The sequence below is a fragment of the Phodopus roborovskii genome, unplaced genomic scaffold (genome assembly GCF_943737965.1).
Source record: "Phodopus roborovskii unplaced genomic scaffold, PHOROB, whole genome shotgun sequence".
Lineage (NCBI taxonomy): Eukaryota > Metazoa > Chordata > Mammalia > Rodentia > Cricetidae > Phodopus > Phodopus roborovskii.
In genome coordinates, this window is record NW_026126407.1 from 12,096,808 (window position 1) to 12,123,586 (window position 26,779).

The following is a 26,779-nucleotide window of genomic DNA, read 5'->3' on the forward strand; positions in this document are numbered from 1 at the left end:
ATCCTTCATGCCCCCCAACACACACACACACACACACACACACACACACACACACACACTCTCCCTCTCTCAATACACAAGGAAAATGTATTAATCTGTGCACTAATCAGTTATAAAAAAGGGAGAAATTAGTGGGTTTCTGAGTAGAAGCTTGGAGATGAGATGTAGCAGAGAGGGGGGGGTGCATGAAAAATGAAATATTAAGCCAGCCATTTTGTTTTAAAAGGGGATTTTACCCCCCTCTCTCTTTCTTTATAGAGGGGGTGGCGGTGCTGGAGGGGGGGTTGTTTTAAAAATAATTTCAAGGCGGCCATCTTAGTGCTTCAGCTCTGAGAAATATTTCTGAGCGCCCCCCTCAGAATTTAAATATATTTAAAGCAACCGAGGGGGGTAGAGAGAAGTCGAAAACTTTTATATACATATATATATATAATTTTTTTAAAAAACGATCTCCCTTTCTTGTTCTCTTGGGAGGAAAGAGAGAAGGGGGGAAAAGTCCTTAAATTTTTCCAAGAACATTTTTGGGGGTGGTGCGGCCCCCCTCCTCAGACGCCGGCCCCGGGGGTGGGTGTTCTGGAGGGGGGCGGCCCGGGGGCTTGGGGGGCTGGGGGAGGCGGTGAGGAGGAGGAGGACGCCGCCGCCGAGGAGGAGGAGGAGGTGGTGGTGGTAGCGGTGGGGGAGGCGGGCGGGCGGTGGGTGGGGGGGTGGTGGGGGGGCCAGAGCCACAGGATGGCTTCCCCTCTGAGGGACGAGGAGGAGGAGGAGGAGGAGATGGTGGTGTCGGAGGAGGAAGAAGAGGAGGAAGAAGAGGGCGACGAGGAGGAGGAGGTGGAGGCGGCCGACGAGGACGATGAGGAGGAGGACGAAGAGGGAGTCCTCGGGCGCGGGCCGGGCCACGACCGGGGCCGCGACCGCCACAGCCCCCCCAGCTGCCACCTCTTCCCGCCGCCGCCGCTCCCGCCGCCGCCGCCGCCGCCGCCCCCGCCGCCAGGTAAGCGTCCGCCCGGCTCCCCGGGCCCGAGCGCAGCCGCGGGCCCGGCACCTACGGTGCGGCCGAGCCGAGGCGAGTCCCGGGCCCCTGGCCGGTCCGCACGGGGCCAGGCCTCCTCCCCTCCCCGCGGCACCCCTCCCCCGCCGCCGCCGCCGCCACCGCGGCCGCCGCCGCCGCCCGGGCTGGAGAGCGCTGGGAGCGAGCTGCGCGCGCGGACCGGACCGGGCCACTTGGTCGCGGCTTTCGGGGGGAGGAGATCTTTTTTTTTTTTCACCCTCGGCGGGGAGGGGGCAGGCAGGAAACGGCCGCGGTGAAGCCAGGGCCCCCTCCCAGGCCGAGCGAGGGGCCGCCGAGACCCCGGCGACCGGACGGCGGCGTGGGGGGAGGGGCGCGTGGGGGAGGGGCGGCCGCGTGAGCGCCCCTCGGGCTCGGCCCCGGTGGGGTCGAGCTGCAGCCGAGTGGGCTTCCGTGTGTGCGGCTGGCGGCCACCCGACGCCCTGCGTTCGGGACTTGGGCAGGCAGAGGGGGGACGGTGGCCCGCGGGCCAGCCCCTCCACCTGCAGGGACTTTGGTGCCCGCCGAGTCGGGGGCGTGCGGTGGCACGCGGGGGAGGGGGCGTGTGAATGCTTGCAGCGGCTGATGGCTAGGGGCCACACTCCACGCAGACCACTTCCTGGAGTAAGGCTTGGACCTGCCCTCCACTACCCCCAGCTGTCTGTCGCGATCTCGGGTCACTTCAGATCAGGGGAGACAGGAGAGTGTCCGGGGAGCCAGATGCCCCCGGCCCCGCCCTCGTCATCTCTGCCCCGGGCTCTTTTGTGTCAAGTGCAGCCCCCTCCCCCCTCGTGACCCCGACAGTCTGGGGTGGCCGGACTGCCCAGCTGTGACTCTCACGTGGCTGCCATTCACTGTCACGCTTTTGATGAAACCACCCACACACCCTGACCACGCTGGGGGGCGTGAACTGCCCACCCAGCTGCTCTGTGCTTGACCGTCACTCAGCACCCTTCTCCGAGATGACAAGTCATCTGGCACTCTGAGCAGCACGTCCAGCTGTGCTGGGGACAGACCCTTATCTGGCACCAGTCGCCCTGCGGCCCCCGCCACCCCGACCACCCTCTTAGTGGAGCGATTTCTGTCCCCTTTAGGATAGGTGTCCGCAGCCTCCTCACCCCCAAGTAAACAGCACAAATGCACCAAACTTCAAGACGCTATTTGTAAAACTATCCTGTTGACCAGTGTGACTTTATGTCGCACATGTTGAGACAGCCTTTGGAGAGGGGGACATGTGTTTAATGCTTTACTGGGTAAAGCCCATTTTCCCTGCTAGGCTTACCCCCAAAAAATGGGGAAAGTTTAGAAAAAAGTTATTCCACCGAGCTCACAGAATTCTCTTGGAAGTGTGTGTGTGTGTGTGTGTGTGTGTGTGTGTGTGTGTGTGTGTGTGATAAAAGAGCCTGGGGAGAGGGCTGCCCTTAGGGCTGCCTGCGGCAAGGTGTGCAAAAGAGGGAAAAGAGGCTCGTCAGGTGACTTAGGGGGATCCATAACTCTCGCCTGACTGTTCTGAACTCGGGGTCTGGTTTTGATTCCAGGAACTGGGTGCTTGGAAGAGAGGAGAATGAACGAGTCTAAGGTCGACATGGGTCTTTGTGTGGAGCCCTCCCTCCCCCTTCTTTGCTTTCTGAATCCTTGAGAAGCGTCAAATGCGTTTAAATTTTTATATTTGAAACAAAATCTCACCTCCCTTGTCTCCCTGGGCAAGTTCATTCCCCTTCCAGCCCTTCACGGCAAATAAATGACCCAGATACACCCCCTCAGATGACTTTCTGAGGTAAAACTTTCGAAAAAATATTTTTAGCGTACTCATTATCCGTCTACCTAAGTGTGGGGAAAACAAGTCTCCTCTCAAGAGCTCTGTTCAGGCTGCCCGCCCTCGTCTCTTTTTGGAATATGAATTTGTACTCGTCAGAGCTTTCCATTGTTTTTCACTGCGACTGCTCTGATTCTCACCATTTTGTTTTACATTCTTACCCAAGACCAATTTTTATCCCTCCCCCTCGCTCCAGTCTCCTTACATTGTTAAACGTTTAAAATAATAGCATTCGTGTTGGTGGGGGAAGGGAGCAGGAAGCTAAAGAAAAACCTCATTTCTTCTCCCTCCCCCTTCTGGCTAGTCTAGAGAAATAATATAACATAATATATAGATGTGATTCCTTGGGGGGTGGGGATGGGGGTGGGGAAATGATTGTGGGTGGTGCGGAAAATTCTGGTAGTTTCTTTGCAAAAGGTCTGAAAATACAAACCCACCTCCTGCACTCAGTACGCATGTGCGGCAGACCTATTATGGAGGTTCGTTGTGGGGGAGGGAGGGGAATTTGAGAAAAAAATAAATATAAGTGTGAGAGATTGATGGCGAGATTAGGAGAGAGGGGCGGGAGGACGGCTCTTGCCCAGGCTCCTCCCACAGGCCCTCCCGCCAGACTCCGCCCTCGCCCTCCCCACCTTCCCGAGATCTGAGCCTGGATGTGGGAGAGTCTGGGCTCGCGGCCAGCATTGAGAGGCTGCTGAGACAGAGGTTGGGGCTTAGATTTGCTTTATTACCCTCCCTTGCCTCTCCTCGCCATTCTTCCCCTATGCTGGCCACCGACGTCGGCCTAAAATCGAGAACCTCCTGCTGGGCTGGGTGGGAAGTGGAGTTCACAGGCTTTCTCGCCCCACACACCCACGGTGACCCCGGCGGGGCATTTCCCTGATCCTTAGCCAGTTGGCGTAGCCTGGCCTGCCCTTGCCACTTGCCCCGCGGTCTTCGTTTCCATGTTCATGTTAACCCAAGTCCCTGGAGTTAAGGGGAGCCAGCTGCTGGGCATGACGTCTGACTTCCTATTAGAGCCCTGGATCATTTTTCACACACTGCCTCTGGGCAGGCAGCCTCTTTGCATGCACACACCCCATCTTAGAGTGTTTTTGCTCACGGAGATACAGGGTTGTGGAAGTAGAAGAAGGTAGCATCAGATCAGAAACCCAGGCCTGGGGTGTTAATTGTGGCCAATTTTTTCTTGGCTGTTGAGGGAAGGAGGATTGTGTGTCCTAGAGCAAGAGGCTGGGCCAAGCCCTGGCTTTCCCCTCTGGCTGCAGCTGCCTCTACTTGGACAAGACAGGTCTGGCTGGTTAGTCTAGTGATCGGTGGGGGGTGGTAGGTGAGCCAGGGCCCCATTTCTGTATGGCATCAGTTTGTGAGGCATAAGAGCTTACTTGGCAGGAAACAACTCTGGTCCCCAAGCTTCAGCAGACTGGCAGGGGTCAGGGACAATGGGGTGCTGGGATGTCAGGGAAGAACCTGTCCTGAGCCCTCTGACAGAGCCTTCTGGGGAGAGAGCCAGGGACATAGCTGTGCTGAAGCAGGTACAGACGGGCCTCTGTGTGTGTGTGTGTGTGTGTGTGTGTGTGTGTGTGTGTGTGTGTGTGAGTGTGAGTCAGCTTGTCTGGGAAAAATACAGAGGTGAAAGGTTAGGCTATGGGATAAAGGGTACAGCCTCTGGGAACAGATTTAGAGGCAGACTCCAGTCCTCTGGGAGACAGACTGTTTAGGGAATTGCACATTCTCCCTTTTGCTGACTTAGGATGTGAAGGGGCAGACACTGGCCCTGTGGCAAGAGGGTAGAATGACTAGCTGGGAATTTCTTTTGCTCCAGTGCTGTGTTGAGGTGATTATTCAAGAAAATGTAAATAGAGGCCTCCCTCTTGGCAAAAAGGATGTCAGAGCCCCAGGGTGTTAGTGTGAGAACCCGGGTGTCCACCTTTGGCTCTCCCTTCTCAGCATCTGGCTTAGGGAGCTGCCAGCTTGTGTCTCCCTACTCCAAGTGCTGGGGTCAGGCCAGGCCAGCAGCTGGGCATGGCTTCCCTGGTTCCTGGGCAAGTTGCCAGCTGGCAAAGTGAGGGGGAAGGCAGGAGGAGCCCTGGCGAGGACTGAAAGGACCTGCCACAATCTGAGCCGGTGGCCTAGAGTCTGGTCCCTTGTTAGTAGGAGGAGGGGAGAAAAGGGAGTGGTCTGGCTGCTCTTCCTTTCTGACCCTTGACCTCTCATTCAGAACCAGAGGATCCCAGAGTACTAGAAACACTCGGTTTGCACCCGTGGAAGGGCAGTGAGATTTAGAGGAATTAATGCATGGGTTCCTAGAGAGTGTGGCTGAGTCGGGAAGAACCCCAGGTGTTGGGGTGCTCTAAGTTCAGGTTCTCTGGTGTTCTTCTCTCTAAAGATAAGGATGATATCCGGCTGCTGCCTTCAGCATTGGGTGTGAAGAAAAGAAAGCGAGGACCCAAAAAGCAGAAGGAAAACAAGCCAGGCAAGCCCCGGAAACGCAAGAAGCTCGTGAGTACCAAGGGCCCCTAATGCTGTATAGCAAGGCTCAGGGGTCCACTTCCCAGAGACTGCATGGTCTCCTGCCCTGGTGACTTGCATAGGTGCTCCTAAAGAGAGGGTGCACTTCCTCCCTCCTGTGTCTCATCTGCATCTCTTGGGCCTGGAACCCTAACCTCACTTTCTCCGAGCTGGTGAAGAGTCTAGATGTCGCTGTAACTTGCCCTATAATCTGAGAGAATCAGTTGAGAGTGTACTTGCTTGCTGAGGGTGTAGCTCAGTAGAGAACTTGCCTCGTATGTTTGAGCCCAGGTTTAGTTCCCAATACAGAAGGACAACAAAACAAAACAACAACAACAAAACGCCACAGTTTTGGAAGAAGATTGCATGAATTCAGAGCCTAGAAGTCCTCTATCTTCCTGGGCAGTTTAGTTATAGCTCCCTGTGCCTCAATTTCTTCAGTAAAAAAAGTGAATAAATATAGATCAATTACTGCTTCATAGGATAGTTGTAAAGATAGAAAGAGGTAAAATATGTTTCATGCTAAGAACAGTTCTTGGCACATGGTAAGAATGAATAAATGTTATTTTTATTTCTCTTCCTTAGGACAGTGAAGAGGAATTTGGCTCAGAGCGAGATGAGTACCGGGAGAAGTCAGAGAGTGGAGGCAGCGAATATGGAACCGGACCAGGTCGGAAACGGAGAAGGAAGCACCGAGAAAAAAAAGAGAAAAAGACAAAGAGGAGGAAAAGGGGAGAAGGAGATGGGGGTCAGAAGGTGAGTAGAATTAGGAAGTAAGAGTGAGGAGTCGTCATCAGAGATGGGGATGGAGGGCCGCTGCCAGAGCTGGGGTTTGTGAAGCTTGGGGACTGGAGGCAAAGGGGAGCAGGAAATGGGTGGGGACTAAGTGAGGCATTGAAGGGTGCCTGGGAGGGGGCCCTGGGAGCCCCCACCTTACCCTGCTGCCCCCACTCAGCAGGTGGAACAGAAGTCATCAGCTGCCCTGCTTCTGACCTGGGGCTTGGAGGATGTGGAACATGTGTTCTCCGAGGAGGACTACCACACGCTTACCAACTATAAAGCTTTCAGTCAGTTCATGAGGTATGGTGGAGCTGGGAACCCTTTCAGAGAAGTAGCTAATGTTCCCGTGTGGGCTGGGCCTCTCTGGAATCTGTTTAAAATCTAAGAAAATGCTTCTCTAAGAAATTCATGGCATGTGCACGTAAATTTTTGTGCATAATTTCAACCTACTCTTGGTTTGGGATCAGTTAATCCCAGCTAAGAGTCCATCTTTCCCTAAGGTTTCAGGGCAGAGGTCATGAGTCTAGTACTACATTAGAGAACTTTCCAGAACTAGAAGATAGTGAGGAAAGGGAGGGTTGAGTCTTCGTTTGCTCCAGCAGTCCCATTTTCCTCTCTGAAACTTCTCTAGCATTTTCATTTCAAGTTTTCGCAACCCTTTTTTAAATCCTGGTAGCAGCATGCCATGCATTGGCAGCAGCGAGACCTGAGCTGTGGAGGCCCATGCTGAGGTCTACACAGCGGTTTCGTGGCCTAACTTCGTCTTGTGCAAGCTCCTTCATTTCCTTGGTGCTCAGTTTCCTTGTCTGTAAATTAGAAATAACGCATACTTTGTAGGAGCCTGTGTGGATTCGGTGGGAAATTGAATGCTTAGCCCAGTACTATTGGTACCTAGATTCAAGGGATGCTAACTGGTCGCTGTCCTCAGTGGTGTCTCACTTATAACCCTGCTAAACACAGTATGTTTGTCCACACTGAGGGTCACAGGTGTCCTCGTAGGAGCTTTGCACACACACCCTGGAGGAAAATGCAATGTCTGTCTCTTTTAGATTGTCCCAAGGGAAACTCTTTCAGGTTCAATAGAATTCAATAAAATGCAGAGATACCAAAGCAAGAGTGCCATTGTGATCAACAGGACATATTTCCCTTTTATCTTCTTTTTGCTTAATTTATTACTTAAATTAATATTGTCCCTAATAAGACATATTTCCCCTACCCAGGATAGCATAGACTTAATTGATACAGGGAGATGGCAGCATTCCCAGACCATCTGTGAAAGGTCTGGGTTTTCTGCTTCTGTATTTTCAGGCCCTTAATTGCTAAGAAGAATCCTAAGATTCCGATGTCGAAGATGATGACCATCCTGGGGGCCAAGTGGAGAGAGTTCAGCGCCAATAACCCCTTCAAAGGGTCAGCAGCTGCTGTGGCGGCGGCGGCGGCAGCGGCGGCAGCAGCTGTAGCTGAGCAGGTGTCAGCTGCTGTCTCCCCAGCCACCCCCATAGTGCCATCTGGACCCCCCCCTGCCCTTCCACCACCCCCTGCTCCTGAAATCCAGCCCCCACCCATCAGAAGAGCCAAAACCAAAGAGGGCAAAGGTAGGAACCCTCTTCTTCCAACCTCTGTTTCCCTGCTTTCCAAACTGCATGGCTTCATGACTCTAACTTATGCCTTCCCAGCCTTGATTGCTGGGGAGAAATGCTTCCCTTGGAGGGGGAGTAAGTAAAGCTGTAGCCCATGGTGCAGGCCAGAGTTCCCTGTGACTCTTGCTCTTCCAGAATGTGTCGTGGCCATGGACTTTCTCCCCTCCTCCCTATTCTCATTCAGGTCCAGGCCACAAGAGGCGGAATAAGAGCCCCCGAGTGCCTGATGGACGCAAGAAGCTTCGAGGAAAGAAGATGGCTCCACTCAAAATCAAGCTGGGGCTGCTGGGTAGTAAGAGGAAGAAGGCAGGCTCGGTGAGTGGCTCATCCCATCCCTGTCTGCTAAACATCTGGGTGTCAAGGGCTGAAACCCATGGATAGTCCACGAGGGAAGCTCGGGTGGGGAACCTACAGTCTTGGGATGGAGGAGGGCGGAGGGTAGAATCACGGTGCCTCACTGATGGCAGCAGGGCTATGGGCAGTATGTTTTTCAGGGTGACGAGGGCCCTGATCCAGAAGCTGAGGAGTCAGACCTGGACAGTGGTAGCATCCATAGTGCCTCAGGCCGGCCTGATGGCCCTGTCCGTGCCAAGAAACTGAAGCGAGGCCGGCCAGGAAGGAAAAAGAAGAAGGGTAAGATTGTCATGTGTGAGCCTCTGTCTGCCCTCTTCTTCCTTTTCTGTCTTTCTTACTTCAGATTTTGACTTCTCTGTCTGATCCTTCCCTCTGTCTTTCCTGAATCCCTTTCTTTTTCTGTTCCCTTTGCCTTGGCTGGGGTATATGACAGTCCTGGGCTGTCCTGCAGTGGCCGGGGAGGAGGAGGTTGATGGCTACGAGACGGATCACCAGGATTACTGTGAGGTGTGCCAGCAGGGTGGGGAAATTATTCTGTGCGACACCTGCCCTCGTGCCTACCACCTCGTCTGCCTTGACCCTGAGCTTGACCGGGCTCCTGAAGGCAAATGGAGCTGCCCCCACTGTGTGAGTACCTGGTGCCTTCAGGGTTCCACCCATCTCTTTTCTTCTTGCTTTCTATTATGGTCTTCTGGGCTTCTCGGCAGAAGCTACACAAGATTCCTGAATCCTAAGTGGGTCCTTTCATTGAGCCCTTTGTCCCCAGAGGCAGTGTCTTTGGGAAATGGGGATATCCTGTAGGTCCCATGAAACTTCTATGCACTTCTGGGGCTCAATCCTCTTGGTTTTGCTTTAATTTTCCAGTCTCCTTATCTTCTTCTCTTCCTGTCTTTCTGCTCTTGGCCCCCAGGAGAAGGAAGGGGTACAGTGGGAGGCCAAGGAGGAGGAGGAAGAGTATGAGGAGGAGGGGGAGGAAGGCGAGAAGGAGGAAGAGGATGATCACATGGAGTATTGCCGAGTGTGCAAGGATGGTGGCGAGCTCCTGTGCTGCGATGCCTGCATCTCCTCCTACCACATCCACTGTCTGAATCCACCGCTGCCCGACATCCCCAACGGGGAATGGCTGTGCCCACGATGCACAGTAAGTGGACCACACCCTCACAGCACTCATCACCCAGCCCCAGCTTTCACCATTCTGGGGTTCAAAGGCCCGGCTCTTCCTTGCTTAGCCCCCACCCTTTGTCCTACCTAATAAGGGGATCTCTTTGCCTCTTTCCTTCCCCTTTCCCTTATGTATCCATCCTGAAGTGTCCTGTGCTAAAGGGCCGTGTTCAGAAGATCTTGCACTGGCGCTGGGGGGAGCCACCTGTGGCAATGCCAGCGCCCCAACAGGCAGACGGAAATCCAGATGTTCCACCCCCTCGTCCTCTTCAAGGCAGATCAGAGCGAGAGTTCTTTGTCAAGTGGGTGGGACTGTCCTACTGGCACTGCTCCTGGGCCAAGGAGCTTCAGGTACAAAGGCTGCTGCTTCCTACCCCCTAGGATCCTGTTCTCAGTTACATGCTCTCTCCTGCCTCTGTTCTCCAGGCTTCTATCTCCTTTCCCCCTCGTTCTAGGCCTCAGGCCTCACATTCCTCCTACTTCAGTTTCTACCCATGGTCCTCTCTTCATCTCTGTTAGTTTTCACCCCTTTCCTTACCGCCATCTCCTTCCTTAACTTTTTATTCTGTATCTCCTCTGTCTTTTTTTTTTTTTTTTTTTTTTTTTTTTTTTTTTGAGACAGGGTTTCTTTGGTAGTTTTGGAGCCTGTCCTAGCACTCACTCTAGACCAGGATGGTCTCGAACTCACAGAGATCCACCTGCCTCTCCCTCCCAAGTGCTGGGACTAAAGGCGTGCGCCACCACTGCCCAGCCTGTTCACTTACTTTCGAAGATCCCTTCTCTACAACTCACAGGACTAGCCTCTTCTCTGATGCCCTTTGTCTGTTTGGATTTGGATGCTATCTCTTTTCTCTCCCTCTCTGCTCTATCAGCTGGAAATCTTCCACTTAGTAATGTATCGCAACTACCAACGGAAAAATGACATGGATGAGCCCCCACCCCTGGACTATGGCTCTGGTGAGGATGACGGGAAGAGTGACAAGCGCAAGGTGAAGGACCCTCACTATGCTGAGATGGAGGAGAAGTACTACCGCTTTGGCATCAAGCCAGAGTGGATGACTGTACACCGTATCATCAACCACAGGTGAGTCCTTGGTCCGTGGGAAGGGCCCCTGGACTATGACACTGCTCTTCCTGTGGCGATGGCCCTGCATAAACCAAATGATCAACTGAGGTTGTTCTAGTTCCTCTGGCTTTGCTCTTCTAGGGGACTTGAGAAACCCAGAGAAAAGCACAGCCTAGCCCAGTAGTCTTCATTTATCTCTGTTGGCACAGAGATAGGGATGGGCATGAAAACAAACTGAGAAGCAGAGCATCCAGATGAATGTTCGAAGTGTAGCTTTTGTACTGCCTCGCAGTAGCTCACTACACCAAAGTATGAGTGATCAGATGGGTTATTTGTCTGCTCACTTGCCGCTCATCCTGGTGCCTCTGTCCATGGCAGAGTGTCGTATCCTGTCTGGGTAAGGAGTGATAGTGTGGATTCTCAGGAGTGTTGTGTGATGGTTGACTTTTCCATACCATCTCGAGAAGGCTAAGATAGCAGATGCTGTGTTTGTTGACACTTATTTATCAGGACTTCATGCGATATGTGATCCATACTATTTTTTCCCTCTTGCTTCTCTTCTTGGCCTCTTGCCCAACAGTATGGATAAAAAGGGGAATTACCACTATCTTGTGAAATGGAAGGACTTGCCTTATGACCAGTCTACATGGGAGGAGGATGAAATGAGCATCCCTGAATACGAAGACCATAAGCAAAGCTACTGGCGACATCGGTAAGTGAGCCAGCGCATAGCACATGAAAACTAAGCTGAGGATGCAGTTCCACGCAGGCCCAGGATAGGACAGTGGCAGCCTGGGCTCTGCTTTGGTGGCTTTGGTAGGAGTAGTTTAAGGAGGAGCTGGAAAGATGGCCCAGCAGCTAAGAGCTCTTACAGAGGATCTGAGTTCAGCACCTACATCTGGAGGCTTACATCCTTCTGTAACTCCAGATCCAGGGGGTCAGACACCTTCTGGTCTTTGAGGGCACCTGTACACACGTGTGCGCACACACATCACACATACATAAATAAAAATAATCTAAACAAATAAGAAGAGGAAATGAGATCTGGCCTGAGCAATGCATAAATGGTCACCTTAAAGAGAAGGATCGACTCTCAAGGTCTAACCTCAGGAGTGAGGACAGAAGGCTCGGAGGGGGTAGCAAGATGGTTTAGTGGGTAAAGGCACTTGTCACTAAATCTGAGTATCATCCCCTAGGAACCACATGATGGAATGAGGAAAGCAATGTGCACAAGTTGTCCTCTAACTTCTGAATGTAGGCCATGGCATATGCATGCACACATACACACACAAAATATACATGTAATTAGATTTTTATTTAAAATGTTTGGAGAGGGAACATGAGAGAGTTTGAGGAAATGTTTAGGCAGAAGGAGGCAGGTCTGGAACAGACTTAGAGCACTGGGAGGGCTCCTGGGGACCAGGCCTTGCTCAGGTGCCCACTCTTTCCTCAGCGAGCTAATTATGGGAGAGGACCCTGCCCAGCCTCGAAAGTATAAGAAGAAGAAGAAGGAGTTACAGGGAGATGGGCCTCCCAGTTCCCCTACCAATGACGTAAGTTCTCTTTTCTTCACTACAGCCTTGGGACTGAGTTCCCTGAAGCTGTCAGCGCCCTGAGCAGTTCAGTCCTGCCCTCTTCAGAGGGCTAGCGATTTGTCGTAGGAGTTGGAGTGCTTCCAGGAGTAGTAGCCTGGTTCCTTTCCAACCTAGCCCTTCCTAATGTGCTGCTGGGTTTGATTTGGGGGCCAAGGGGAGAAGACAGAAGACTAGAACTCAACTCAGGCCATAGCTGAGGAAATTATAATCCAACTTGATCCCAGTGCTAGGACAGGGCAGACGAACTCTCAGCTGTTCCCCTGAACCTTGTGATGTCTTTACTCTGCAGCCTACAGTGAAATATGAGACTCAGCCACGGTTTATCACAGCCACAGGAGGCACATTGCACATGTATCAGCTGGAAGGGCTGAACTGGCTGCGCTTCTCATGGGCCCAAGGCACTGACACAATTCTGGCTGATGAGATGGGCCTGGGCAAGACCATCCAAACCATCGTCTTTCTCTACTCACTTTATAAGGAGGTGTGTGATGAATTCTAGGACCCTGGGGGTGTGAGTCTTAGCCCAGACTCAGGGTGGAGGATAGAAGGCCACAGCAGGCAGCAGGCACACGGGTGTGTGGTCCTTGAGCCAGGACTGAGGGCATTCCACTTTTGACTCCCAGGGCCACACGAAAGGTCCCTTCCTGGTGAGTGCTCCCCTCTCTACCATCATCAACTGGGAGCGAGAGTTCCAAATGTGGGCACCCAAGTTCTATGTGGTCACATACACGGGTGACAAGGACAGCCGGGCCATTATTCGAGAAAATGAGTTCTCCTTTGAGGATAATGCCATAAAAGGCGGGAAGAAAGCTTTTAAGATGAAGGTGAGTCCCGGTCTCCTGCGTCAAGATCCTTGGATCTGTCATTTCTTTGTCCCAGCCAGGGATTCCTCTCCTTCACTTTGTGCCTCTTACTCGATCGTAGATTCTCCTGGAAGCATGCATGACTCTGTCAGTCTTGGGCATGGGGGTGGTTTCCTGAGGGAAACATAGGGCATGGTTCTTGATAAAGGGCAGGGGCTGGGGCTATAGACAGGCATGTATTAAGTGGCAGCTGAATGGGCAATGGTTACGTTGGCAGAGAGAGGCTCAGGTGAAGTTCCATGTTCTCCTGACATCGTATGAGCTGATCACCATCGATCAGGCAGCGCTTGGCTCCATCCGCTGGGCCTGTCTTGTGGTGGATGAAGCTCATCGCCTCAAGAACAACCAGTCCAAGGTGAGTGAGGCCCCAGCTGAGGTTGTGGACTCCATTATCTTGATCCTTAACACACATCCTTTGGGGGAGTCATAGCCTGGAAAGAAGGTTCCTATCCACAGCGAGGACTGTGCTGGGAGAGGGAATGAAGCTGAGGATTCAGGGCCTCTGGTCCTGAGGGAAGTGGGGATTCAAGAGCTGGCAGTAGGAAAGCATCTATCTGTGAGGTGAAACAGCCACTTGCCACTGATAACCGTTTCTCCTGCCTGTCCTTGTCTCACGGTCTAGTTTTTCAGGGTCCTCAATGGCTACAAGATAGATCATAAGTTGTTGCTGACGGGGACCCCACTGCAGAATAACCTGGAGGAGCTCTTCCACCTTCTGAACTTCCTCACTCCAGAGAGGTTTAAGTAAGTAGCTCACAAGGGTGGTTGCAGGGAGGAAAGGCAGCACCAAGAGTCTTGGGAGAAGACTCCTCTGATATAGGAAACAGAGCCTGAGATCAGAGGCAGGGAAACTGTCACCTTGTCTGTTTCCTCCCCTCTTGTGTCTGTTAGCAACTTGGAGGGCTTCCTGGAAGAGTTTGCTGACATATCCAAAGAGGACCAGATTAAGAAACTGCATGATTTGCTGGGGCCACACATGCTGCGGAGACTCAAGGCAGATGTCTTTAAGAACATGCCAGCCAAGACAGAGCTCATTGTCCGAGTGGAGCTAAGCCCCATGCAGAAGTGAGACTTGGGACAGGATGTTTTGGGAATGAGGTTTGGGTGATAGTAGCTCTCCAAGAGTTGGGACCAAGTGTCATATTAGAAGTGGTTGCTGCTGAGACTGGTGTCCCTCACCTATTCCCAGCATTTGGGAGGCAGAGGCAGATGGATCTCTGAGTTTGATTTACTGAGCCTGGTTTACAGAGTGAGTTCACAGAGAAATCCTGTTTAAAACAAAGAAAGAAAGAAAGAAAGAAATTAAAAAATAAGTGTTCTTTTTTTTTTTTTAATTATTATCCTTGTACATCCCTACTGTGGTCTTTAGGAAATACTACAAATACATCCTAACTCGAAATTTTGAGGCCTTGAATTCACGAGGCGGTGGGAACCAAGTGTCGCTGCTCAACATCATGATGGATCTTAAGAAGTGCTGTAACCACCCATACCTCTTCCCTGTGGCTGCTATGGTAGGCACCAGAGCAGGGTGCTGATCACCTGGCTGGTTCTCTGGGAGAGTCTGTGTTGAGCAGAGGGGTTGAGCTGGGTTGCAGGGCCCAGGTTTTGACCTTGGAAGGGTAGGAATTGAAAAATGTGGGAGCTGTATTATACTTTTGGCTTCTCTAGGCACAGTAGCAGTAAGGAGTATACTCTCCCCCCCCCCCCCACTTTTCAGGAGTCTCCAAAACTCCCCAGTGGGGCTTATGAGGGTGGGGCACTGATTAAGTCATCAGGGAAGCTCATGCTGCTGCAGAAGATGCTTCGAAAGCTGAAGGAGCAAGGACACAGGGTGCTCATCTTCTCACAGGTACCCATCCCCTCTGCCCCCCCATATCTGTACATCCAGACTTTAGTTCATGTCCCATTCCTGCGGCTGCTCTAGTGTGAAGACTGAGATTCTGCTCATAAGCATGTCTTGACTCAGGCAGGCAAGGCGGCACATGCCGATAATCCCTGAAGTTGGGATGCTGAGGTTGAAGACAGTCTTAAATATAGAGAGACCCTGTATTCAAATAACAGAAAGAGGGCAAAGGGGCTAGAGGTGCTTCAGTGCTACAGCCCTTGCCTAGCTTTCATGAGGCTATGATTAGATCCCTATCACTGGAAAAACAAATAAAATAAAAGTGAAGGTCTAGGCTGGGTGTGGTGGTACACGCCTTTAATCCAGCCTGGTCCACATAACGGGTTCCAAGCCAGCCAGTCCTACATAGCGAGTCCCTGTCTTAAAAAAACAAAGCAAGGCCTGGCATGCCTGCCTCATCCCTAGGTCCAGTCCCTGTTCCTAAGCCTAGTGTGGTTGACAGCCTTGTGAATGAATGCAGGTAGGGAGTTCCAGCCCTTTAGGATCCTGATGAAAGGTACCCTCCACTTTGGAGAACGACACTACCAGTTTTATGAGATTTCCAAAGTATGTGTGGGTTTCTCAGAGACCACTTGAAGGGTCTCAGAGCACCTGTGCCATGTAAGACGTGGTCTTAAAGAAAAGTCTGAAAGAGCAGTGAGGGGGAGATGGATATGAGACGGTGGGTGTGTTTCAGTGAAAGGCTTGGGGGTTTGTTGTAGTAAAGTGTCAGTTTAGGGAACTAGGCCCAAGCTGCTGTCATGCCTTCTAGATTCCTGTTGTCTCTTGTTTTAGATGACCAAAATGTTAGACCTTCTGGAGGACTTCCTAGACTATGAAGGCTACAAGTATGAACGCATTGATGGCGGTATCACTGGCGCCCTTAGGCAGGAGGCCATTGATCGATTTAATGGTGAGAATGAAATACCTTGGTCCCTATGCCATGTCCTTGGGATGGGGATGGTGGGAGGTTGTTGGAAACTTAGACTTCTGAGTTAGGATATAGTGATTTACAGTCAGAACATGTAGCAGCCACTGATAAACTTGGCCTCCTCATTCTTACTGCCTAGCTCCTGGTGCCCAACAATTCTGCTTCCTCCTGTCCACCCGAGCTGGGGGCCTCGGCATCAACTTGGCCACTGCTGACACTGTCATCATCTTTGATTCTGATTGGAACCCCCATAATGACATCCAGGTGGGAACCTGCACCCTGAATCCCCGGTAACATTCGGCAAGTTGACATGGGTTCATGGAGGAGGTTGTCCTGCTCAGGTGTGCATCTTAAGAGAGAGGAGAAGACCTTTCCCTACCAGCCTCCTTTCCTCACCATGTGTCAGCTTCTCTATGTCACTGCCCTGGCTGACCTCCATTCTCTCTGCCCCTGAAGGCCTTCAGCAGAGCCCATCGGATTGGCCAGGCCAACAAAGTGATGATTTACCGGTTTGTGACCCGAGCATCTGTGGAAGAGCGAATCACACAGGTGGCTAAGAGAAAGATGATGCTGACACATCTGGTGGTGCGGCCTGGTCTGGGCTCCAAGGCTGGCTCCATGTCTAAGCAGGAGCTGGATGACATCCTCAAGTTTGGCACCGAGGAGCTATTCAAGGATGAAAATGAGGGTGAGAACTTTCTACAGCTCCCTAAAGGTAGTCCCTGTTCTGTCCTGAAAAATACAAAACAAAACAAAACAAAACAAAAACAAAAAAAACAAAAAAAAACAAAAAACAACTTCTTCTCTCAGCCTGTGAAGGAAAACCACCTTCTTTCTAGTAGTCCTAAGAAGGGTTGGCCATCTAAGGAAACAAAGTAAAGAAACCGACATGGACTCTGGGTAAACAGTCATTCTCTCTAGGGCCCAGTGAGGAGGAAGTGGAGCATCTCACCCGTCCTGCCTAAACTGCCTGAGCTTCTGGCTAGAGCTTCAAGTCCTTTCTGTTCCTTGTCTCCACCAGGGGAGAATAAGGAGGAAGACAGCAGTGTGATCCACTATGACAACGAAGCCATTGCTCGACTGCTGGACCGAAACCAGGATGACACCGAGGATACTGATGTGCAGAACATGAATGAATATCTCAGCTCCTTCAAGGTGGCACAGTATGTTGTGCGGGAAGAAGACAAGGTGAGAGGCTTTGGGGCCACACCCTGTCTCTCCAAAGCTATCTCTGAAGGGTAGTGCCCTTCACTAAATTTTGAAATTCTACACTCTTATTTTTGATTTATTTTCTTATCGTGGCCCCCCAGCAAAAAAGCAACAGTGGACTGCAAGCAGTTTCTCATTCTGATAGATGAGACTGGACTTTGGAGAGAGACATAGGCACAGAAAGTTCTAGTAGTCACAGAACTACTAGAGGCTGTGGGAGGAAGTAAGGGGAAGTGGAGGAGAGATTTAGAGAAGGAGCCAGTACATTGCAGGAGGAGGTGATAGGGAAAATGTGCCGTGTCCAGAAACTGCATGCCGACCTGGAGACAGGTCAGGAAGTACCCAGCAGGGTTTGCCTACATGGGGGAGAGGAATTTTAATTACAGCCAAAGGACAGCCTTCCCTCTGGTGCCTTTCAGATTGAGGAGATCGAGCGAGAGATCATCAAGCAGGAGGAGAATGTGGACCCCGACTACTGGGAGAAGCTGCTGAGGCATCACTATGAGCAGCAGCAAGAAGACCTGGCTCGAAACCTAGGCAAGGGCAAGCGGGTTCGAAAGCAGGTTAACTACAACGATGCCGCTCAGGAGGATCAAGGTGAGGACTGCCCCTAACAAGAGATGGGAAAGGAAGGAAGATGTGATGGAGAGAGCTTTGGAGGCCAAGGCTATAGAGCAGGCAAGAAGGGGAAGGGCCAAGAGGAACTTTTCTAAGGCCTCAAACAGATGGGTTTGTGGGGATTTAACTATCTAGGGACTACAGAGGGAGCCTACAGTGGAACCCACTGTTTAGAATAGCTTCGACAGCAGAGGGGTAAAGTAGGAGGTACCCAGAGACTACAGATGGTTGTGGATATATGCTAAAGGATATATGACCCAGCATCTCTAGAAGGACCAAGGCCCAGGTGGAGGTGGAGAAATGTCCAAGAGGAAAAATTCACATGGGAAGGGTCCCATTACTGCTGACCATTGGACTCCCTTTGTCCTCACAGATAACCAGTCTGAGTACTCGGTGGGGTCGGAGGAGGAGGACGAGGACTTCGACGAGCGTCCTGAAGGTGGCACTTGTCTGGACTTCCTGTCTCAGCCCTTTCATTTTCACTTTCTAGCTTTCTCTAAGCCCACTATTGTTCATTTTGTCTTTTTTTGGTCACATTTGGAACATATAGCCATGTGGTATCAGATGCTCTCGGGTCAAGAAAGGTAGTTAGGCGTGGTGATGTACACTTGCAGGCCCAGCTACTTGTCCAGGAGTTGCTTAAGTCCATGAACTGGAGGCTTGAGCAACATCTAAAAGTACAAATACATGTAAGCCAAAACTAAACAGGAAGATTATGTTAGTTTACTTTCCATGAATAACATTGTCTATCAGATATTTGTTATTAATTTTTACTTTACTTTATTTTAGTTTTAGTTTTTCAAGACAGGGTTTCTCTGTGTAACAGCTCTGGCTGTCCTGGAACTTACTTTGTAGGCCATACTGACCTGGAATTCACAGAGATCTGCCTGCCTCTGCTTCCCGAGTACGGGGATTAAAGGCATGTGCCATGGCCCTGTTATTAATTAATTTTTAAATGTGACTTCTTTTAGCTTCATTAGGTAGTGTTTCTGGCAACATGCTTGGAAGAAAATTAGAGGCCATTATGACACAGGCTAGCCGGGTTTTATATTATGGGGATGGGTACAGAGGAAGACTACGGGCTTAAAGGAGGTGATCACTCCAGTAACCAGTGTTGTCCTTACCCTTAGGGCGCCGACAGTCAAAGAGGCAGCTCCGAAATGAAAAGGACAAGCCGCTGCCTCCGTTGCTGGCTCGAGTTGGGGGGAACATTGAGGTGAGACTTTGGCCCAGGCCTCTTGCATGATCTCAAAGGAGAAAATGGAGGTGGTGGGCCTAGGGGGCACCAGCAGTAGAAAGGACTGCAGACTCCTAATCATTTCATGGCCCTGCCTCTTTCCCCACCTTCAGGTACTGGGCTTTAATACCCGACAGCGGAAGGCCTTCCTTAACGCTGTGATGCGCTGGGGGATGCCTCCGCAGGATGCTTTCACTACACAGTGGCTAGTGCGCGACCTGAGGGGCAAGACTGAGAAAGAGTTCAAGTGAGTGAGGGTGATTCTGGGACGAATTGAATAGGAGCTCAGAGCTTTGCGGACTACTTTCTTCCTCTTGGCTACCATATGATGTGACCTTACTCAGCTGATCACCACCTCCCTACCTTACCACACGTCCAGGCTCGGTTTCCTGGGATGTGGGCTCAGCCTACCCCACTTCCCCTCAGCAGAGCCTAGAATAAAGGGGCCATGTCTCCTCCCTCATGGGAGGGGTGTTTGAGGAAGGAGCCTCTCCCAGGCTAGCTTGGCCTTACATCACTTGGCCATGATAACTTGGCAGGAGGAGCTGGTGAACAGGATGAAAAACTGACTGATGGGGCCAGGGACAAAGTGTCAAGTCCCAGGAGATATAGGGGGGAACTGATGGGGAGTCAGTGGGTGAGTTAGGATGTGGAGGGCTGACGGGGAAGGTCAGTGGGTGAGTTAGGATGTGGAGGGCTGACGGGGAAGGTCAGTGGGTGAGTTAGGATGTGGTGGGCTGACGGGGAAGGTCAGTGGGTGAGTTAGGATGTGGAGGGCTGACGGGGAAGGTCAGTGGGTGAGTTAGGATGTGGAGGGCTGACGGGGAGTCAGTGAGTGAGTTAGGATGTGGAGGGCTGATGGGGAGTCAGTGAGTGAGTTAGGATGTGGAGGGCTGACGGGGAAGGTCAGTGGGTGAGTTAGGATGTGGAGGGCTGATGCAAGTGAGTCTTGGAAGTACCTAGGGAGTTGAAGTTCAGGAAGTCAGTGATCTCTGCATCTCCCTTGTTGCTTGAACCCCTCCCCACCAAGACCTTGCAATCCTCCTTCTACCCATGCTCTTCAGGGCCTATGTGTCTTTGTTCATGCGCCATCTGTGTGAACCTGGGGCAGACGGCTCTGAAACCTTTGCCGATGGGGTCCCTCGGGAGGGGCTGAGTCGCCAGCAGGTGTTAACCCGCATTGGAGTCATGTCTCTCGTCAAGAAGAAGGTATTAGTCTCCCCTCACTCAAGCATTTGGCCAGCTGCTTGGGGTCTGTCCTTCCTCTGTCTTTGATCTCTTAGTTCTAGTTCTGGCTGATGTGAGAGGAGACTAGGGCTTCCTATGCCCCCAGTGCCGGGAACTGACCCTTGTCCCTCAAACCTCCTTCCCCAGGTGCAAGAATTTGAGCATATCAATGGACGCTGGTCAATGCCTGAGCTGATGCCTGACCCCAGCGCTGACTCCAAACGCTCTTCCAGGGCTTCCTCTCCAGCCAAAACATCCCCCACCACTCCTGAGGCTTCTGCAGCCAACAGTCCTTGCACCTCTAAACCTGGTAACTGGAGTCAGGACGGTGGGAGAACATGGGCAGTCAGATGTTGGGGTAGAAAACTTCTGCTCTCCCACCCCACCCCCTGGCAAATTAGGCTGTTTGTGTGATTATAATGAGAGACATGAAGTTGGTCAACTTTATATAGGAAATAGGTTTATTTGGGCTCATGGTTTTGGAGGTTCGAGGTCAACAGCTACATCTGGTGATGACCTTCTTGCTTGCAGAACCCTGAGGTCACCCAGGATGTCACAAGGTGAAGTGCAGAGCATGCGTGCATATTCTTCTCCCTCCCTCTTAAGAGCCACCAGGATTCAGTTGGAGGGGACTTCACCCCTGACCTTATCTAATTCTATTTCCTCCAAACCCCACTGTAAATACTGTACTTACTTTCTACCATTTTCTTACCTCACACTGGGCACTAAATGTCAGCACAGGAACCTTTGGAGAACACGTAAGCCTTATCCAAACCATGGCACTCTGCCTTCACCCACAGCTACTCCCGCTCCAAGTGAGAAAGGAGAGGGCATAAGGACACCTCTCGAGAAGGATGACACTGAGAACCCGGAAGAAAAGCCAGAGAAGAACAGCAAAATGGGGGAAAAGATGGAGACAGAGGTGTGTGGGCCCCCGGATCTCTCTGAGGAGATGGAGTGGAAGGTCTGGAGGGTCTTGGTGACTCAGTACCTCGGAACTCTTTAGCTCATCTTGCCTCTACTGTCCTTCACCAGGTTGACTCTCCCAGCCCAGCCCCATCACTTGGAGAACGACTGGAACCACGGAAGATTCTGTTAGAGGATGAGGCACCAGGGGCGCCTGGAGAGGTGGAGCCTGAACCTGGGTACCGAGGAGACAGAGAGAAGTCCGGTGGGTGATTATCCTAGAGCTGATGAGGTTTGGATTCTGGAGTTGGAATGAGTAACATCCTCCCTTCCTGTGTCCTCACTCTATCCACAGCCTCAGAGCCAACACCAGGAGAAAGGGGGGAGGAGAAACCGCTGGATGTACAGGAACACAGGGACAGACCAGAGGGGGAAACAGGGGATTTGGGCAAGAGAGGTAATGGGTGGAAGGACTGGACACCTGAATCCCTGAGGGAACCCAGGGCGGTGGAATCTGGGGGAGCCAAGTGCCCGGGTCTTGGGTGGGCATGCATTAAGTAGTCCTGGGACTTAGGAGGTTGCCCTGAGGTGTGAGCTTTGCCCTGTCTGGCCTAGCAGAGGGTGTAAAAGCAGAGCGGGAGCTTCGACTTGGGCCTCCTCGAGATGAACCACGGTCCAATGGGCGCCGTGAGGAGAAGGTGGAGAAGCCGAGGTTCATGTTCAATATTGCCGATGGTGGTTTCACAGGTGCGAGCTGTCGTCTGTTACCTGCTTCTCACTGACCATTCTGGGCTTTCTCATTGTGCCCAAGGCCACCTGCTGCATTTCATTCCAGTGAGATGGTGCATGCTGACAATGAGCCTTCACACTCTAATACATTTTTTTGGTCTTAATCCTAATGTGAGCCTATTCACGATTAACTTTTTCCCCTTACCTCCTAACATAACGATTTCTGATTTTTTTCATGGAGTTTTTTTTAAGATTTATTTTTCATTTTATGTATACAAGTGCTCTATTGATTTTATGCCAGATGAGGGCATCAAATCTCATTATAGATAGTTGAGCCACCATGTTGTTGCTGGGAATTGTACTTAGGCACCTCTCGGATAGCAGCCAGTGCTCTTAACTGCTGAACCATCTCTCCAGCCCCACATGTTTCCGTTAATTTAATTTTTTTATATTTATTTTATGTCTGAGTGTTTGCCTGCATGTATATATGTGTACCACATGTATGTAGTACCCTCAGAGGTCAGAAGAGGGAGCTGGATCCCCTGTAACTGGAGTTAAAGATACTTGTGAGTTACCATGTGGGTGCTGGGACCTGAATTCTGGTCCTCTATGTGAGCAACAAGTACTCTTAATCACTGAGCTACTTATCTCGCCCTACTCACAGTTCTTAAGGGGCCTTTAGTCCTCTGCCATCACTCAGTTTTCCATCTGTACATGACTGTTGGGATGCATTCGGTCACAAACCTCTGATGCTTCTGCTCATCTCTTCACAGAGCTGCACACGCTGTGGCAGAATGAAGAAAGGGCAGCTATTTCCTCGGGGAAACTCAATGAGATCTGGCACCGAAGACATGACTATTGGCTTCTCGCTGGGATCGTCCTGTATCCTTTGTATATATGGAACATTAAGGAACCTTTCGGCTAGGAAAGAAGGTGTCCCAGTCATGTTTCTGTTGCTGTGATAAACACCATAACCAAAAGCAACTCGAGGAGGAAAGTTTATTTCATCTTACAGCTTGTAATGCATCTTCCAGGGAAGTCAGGGAAGGAACCTGGAGGCAGGAACTGATACAGAGACCATGGAGGAGTGATGACTAGCTTGATCTTTGTGGCTTGGGTTTGCTTAGCCTAATTTCTTATAGCAACTAGAAGCACCAGCCCAGAGGTGGCACCACCCACAAAAGGCAGAGTCCTCCCACATCCATCATTAGTTAAGAAAATGCTCTGTAGGCTTGCTAACAGCACAGCCTTATTTAGGCATTTCCTCAATTGAGGTTCCACTTCCTAGATAACCCTAACATGTATCAGGTTGGGAAAAACTAGCCAGGACAGAGGGGAACCACAAGTCAAAGAAGGATCCACACTTAGGGCAGGGAGGCTTGTGCCATGTTCTGGGGAGATCTGGCCAATAAGAAGAAATTTTCAGTCAAGTCCATTCAGTTAAATTCCTTGATAGTTCCCTTTCCTCCACTGGCAGTCATGGCTATGCCCGGTGGCAAGACATCCAGAACGATGCTCAGTTTGCCATTATCAATGAACCATTTAAAACTGAAGCCAATAAGGGGAACTTCCTGGAGATGAAAAATAAATTCCTGGCCCGGAGGTTCAAGGTGGGGATGAGAAAGGAAAGAAGTGGGGTGAAGCAGGCCTTGGGTCAGAAGTTGTCTAGAGGGAGTGCCAACTTCTTGAGAGCTGTGGCTAAGACCTCCGGTCTGCTTCGGAGTTGATGTAGGGGTCACATACTGAGGAGCTGGAGGTTCCTGGGCCATGAGTGGGACAGAGTAGCTCCTTAGTGCTATGTCCTGTCGCTCTGCTCACCTGTGTGTTCACCTCTGTCCTGTGCCCTTAGCTCCTGGAGCAGGCGCTGGTGATCGAAGAGCAGCTGCGGCGGGCGGCCTACCTGAACCTGTCACAGGAGCCGGCGCACCCCGCCATGGCCCTCCACGCCCGCTTTGCCGAGGCTGAGTGCCTAGCCGAGAGCCACCAGCACCTCTCCAAGGAGTCGCTGGCAGGGAACAAGCCAGCCAACGCCGTCCTGCACAAGGGTAAGGGCCGCGGTGGCCCCGCGCGGGGGAGGGCCCACAACGCTGCGTAAGTCTTCACCCCGCACCCTTCAAAATATTCCCACACCCCTCGCCCCCTTACCCCTCTACCCTCTGAACCACTCCCCTCTGACCTCTAACCCTACCTCTGACCCAGCTGGCACCCCAAGCCCATTCTCCTCCCTACTCGACAGGGTTCACATCAGTGACCAGTAGGGTACCAGCCACCTCATTCTGTGGGCCCTCATCCCTGGGAGTGTAACCACATGGTTGTATCTGTCACGATCCTGATAGTTTTAGTTTGTGTGTGTGCATCACGAATGTCCTTAGCTTTGATCCCACAGATCACTTTCTTAGTACCTCATTCACCCTACGAAGTGAAAATTCCTGCCCACCCACCCTTGACCGTACCCAATAAAACTTTCTTTTGACCCTCAACCCCTTCTTCCACATCCTTCTACCTTGATAATTATAGGTTAAGTTCCAGAGTCATCTAACAGAACCTGGTGTAATGACTGACTCCTGCCTGCCTTAGGTCTTTTTATGTAATGCTGACCCTTTAACCCCCACCCCATTATGTATTAAAACTGATTCCTTAAGTCACACTACCCCAATGCCACCTATTTCTTCCCCACCATCCCCAACCCCTAAGCCTCCCTTTTCCAGTATGGGATGTTCTGACAACCCCAACCCCATGTCTTCCAATGTCTTCCCCTACCTTTTTCCCATATTCTTTTTCTTCTTTATTTCCATCTGTCCTATGTGGTATCTGGCCTGATACTTCCTTCCTCTGAACCATTCTTTTCCTGTCTACTGTCTATCATTTTTGTCACTTGGTCCATGGTTCTTTGATGTCTGTGTCCTCTCTTTTCTGTCCTTGTCCATCTGACTGTCACTTTTTCTGGCTCTATCTCTCTCTCCATCTTTCTCTCGCCCTCCTTTCTCTGTGGCCCGGGCCCCAGTTCTGAACCAGCTGGAGGAGTTGCTGAGCGACATGAAGGCAGATGTGACCCGCCTGCCAGCCACGCTGTCCCGAATACCCCCCATCGCAGCCCGCCTTCAGATGTCCGAGCGCAGCATCCTCAGCCGGCTGGCCAGCAAGGGCACAGAGCCTCACCCCACACCGGTAACCCTCTTCCCCCTATTTGCTTTCCTATCAGTGCCCCCTCCACACACACACACACACACACACACTCTCTCTCTCTCTCCATCAGAACCCTATAAATAATGGAGAAATAGCCTGCTACAACAGTCTTCACCTTGAGTCCCCTGCCTGACCACAACTCTAGTAAATCTGGAGCATGATTCCTCTCTGGCTGTGGACTAACTAACCTCAGCTTGCTCTCTATTCCAGGCCTTTCCCCCGGGTCCGTACGCCACACCACCGGGGTACGGGGCAGCCTTCAGCGCCGCACCCGTAGGGGCCCTGGCCGCCGCAGGCGCCAATTACAGCCAGATGCCTGCAGGGTCCTTCATCACAGGTCAGATGGTGGTTCTGACTCCTGTTTCTCCCTCACTTTTGCCAAACTTCATCCCTGCTTGACTCTCTTGCCCAGTTCTCTTCCTTGTAAGTGTCCACTGTTTGAAGGGAGAGTTGCTCTGGACTTGTTGTACCCATTCTTTTGTGTCCCTTCTATCGCTGTTACAAAACCGGCAGTCAGGGGGCTGAGGCAGGATTCCTGAGTCTTCAGGCCAGCCTGGGCTGTGGGAGATGCTATCACATATACAGGTGTGCAGGCACACACATTTAATCCCAGCACTTGGGGGGCACTGAGTTCGAGTTCCAGGACAGTGAGAGGACTATGTAGAGAGACCGTTTCTCAAGAAAACAAGAAAGCCAAAGCTGCACTCATCATGTGACTTCATATTTCACACTTGAGCTTCCTCTCCCGATTTCCTCAAGAAGTGAATGTGAATTCACAAAGGCTAGAGAGTCAGACCCTGTCATATCGTGGCACAAGGGGAGTCTGAGGAGGAGTTCAGAGTGACAGGGAATGACATGGCAGCTGGGACAGGCTGTCATCAGTGAGTGATATTTGGGGTTTAGGGACTGACCTTTCCTTACTTGTCTCCCCAAACAGCCACCACCAACGGCCCTCCAGTGCTGGTGAAGAAAGAGAAGGAAATGATGGGGGCGTTGGTGTCAGACGGGCTGGATCGGAAGGAGCCCCGAGCAGGGGAGGTGATTTGTATAGACGACTGACTGGATCTCAGGCCTGCCCTTCACCTAGGCCCCGACCCCGGAGCCGACCCACATCTCAGGCCTTGGGGCCTGCTGCCAACCCTCCACCTTCCCCACCCCTTGGGCCACCACTGGGCTAGGAGCCCTTTTGCCCCTCTATAACGTCTCCCTTCAAGAAGGACCCCATCTCTCTGCCTCCACACACCTTTCCCACCAAACCTTGAAGACTGTGCCGGTGTGAAGAGGTGTGGGGGGGAGATGGTTAGCAGGGTCTTCTGAGAGCCCTTACTCCCCACCACCAAATACACAGCTTCCCACTAAATGATTGTCGGGGGAGGTGAAGCCTCCCAGTCCTTTCCTGCAGCATCACCTCCACCTCCTGCAAAAGTGGGTTACCCTGGCCTGGCCTTTAGGAGCTTTCATAAGGGGAAGAGCAACAAAGAGCAGGGGGCTGCGTCACCGGGGATGAAAGAAGGGGAGGGGAGGGGTGGCGGGGTGTCACCTTCCCTGCCTCTTTCAGATGGAGGGTACAGCAGCTATGAGAGAGGGAGTTGAATGCTGTTCCGCCTCAGAATAAAGGCGCTGTTCAGTGGCTCAGTTACCTCCTGTGTACCAGCATTTTGCATTAGGAACCTTTCTCCTCGCTAGGGACCAAGGACCACCCCTACAAAGAGTAACAGTTGGGTGATACTCCCTCAAGCCAAAGAGGAGCTCCCCAACCTGTTCTAGGAAAACTAGAAAGGGAGGGAGAGAATACAGAGGGCCAGACATGGGGGCCGATCTCCACTCTGGGGCTCAGGTTTCTGGGGGACTTAAATCCTCCCTCCTCAAGGCCTGGATACAGACTAAATTTGAGTAGGTCAGGCCAGGGGCCTAGTAAGGAGACTACCTTGCCTGTGGGACCAGAGCAACACAGTGGATAACAGGCTAGGGAGATATGGGCACACCCCTCTACAGAGGGGCTAGGGGTGGCAGTTTGCATGGGGAA

At 51.7% G+C, this 26,779-nt stretch overlaps 1 protein-coding gene and 1 non-coding gene across 13 annotated transcripts; both read left to right on the forward strand.

Annotated features, from left to right (window-relative positions):
- Positions 1 to 704: 704 nt before the first annotated feature.
- Chd3 (chromodomain helicase DNA binding protein 3) lies at positions 705 to 26,240 on the forward strand. 12 transcript variants are annotated; one of them, XM_051180284.1, is made up of 40 exons: positions 705 to 991; positions 5,248 to 5,360; positions 5,955 to 6,125; positions 6,325 to 6,449; positions 7,458 to 7,744; positions 7,974 to 8,104; positions 8,257 to 8,422; positions 8,595 to 8,770; positions 9,054 to 9,284; positions 9,452 to 9,655; positions 10,177 to 10,388; positions 10,951 to 11,082; positions 11,824 to 11,923; positions 12,255 to 12,446; positions 12,589 to 12,789; positions 13,046 to 13,183; positions 13,451 to 13,572; positions 13,720 to 13,893; positions 14,198 to 14,339; positions 14,546 to 14,677; positions 15,506 to 15,623; positions 15,781 to 15,905; positions 16,098 to 16,329; positions 16,663 to 16,829; positions 17,270 to 17,447; positions 17,842 to 17,910; positions 18,599 to 18,684; positions 18,819 to 18,952; positions 19,770 to 19,914; positions 20,080 to 20,242; positions 20,733 to 20,854; positions 20,968 to 21,103; positions 21,194 to 21,295; positions 21,457 to 21,585; positions 22,341 to 22,449; positions 23,045 to 23,177; positions 23,417 to 23,658; positions 24,572 to 24,735; positions 24,964 to 25,090; positions 25,691 to 26,240. In XM_051180284.1, exons 1-40 carry the CDS (start codon positions 730 to 732, stop codon positions 25,929 to 25,931), a joined length of 6,333 nt encoding a protein of 2,110 aa, XP_051036241.1. In that variant the 5' UTR covers positions 705 to 729; the 3' UTR covers positions 25,932 to 26,240. The 12 variants fall into 12 exon arrangements, with proteins under 12 accessions (XP_051036241.1, XP_051036235.1, XP_051036233.1 ...); XM_051180278.1 differs by having other exon boundaries at positions 6,328 to 6,449; positions 8,577 to 8,770; XM_051180276.1 differs by having other exon boundaries at positions 8,577 to 8,770; positions 25,691 to 26,239.
- LOC127219885 (small Cajal body-specific RNA 21) lies at positions 19,083 to 19,222 on the forward strand. Its single transcript, XR_007834316.1, has one exon. It is a non-coding gene; the product is annotated as a small Cajal body-specific RNA 21 (non-coding RNA).
- Positions 26,241 to 26,779: the final 539 nt, after the last annotated feature.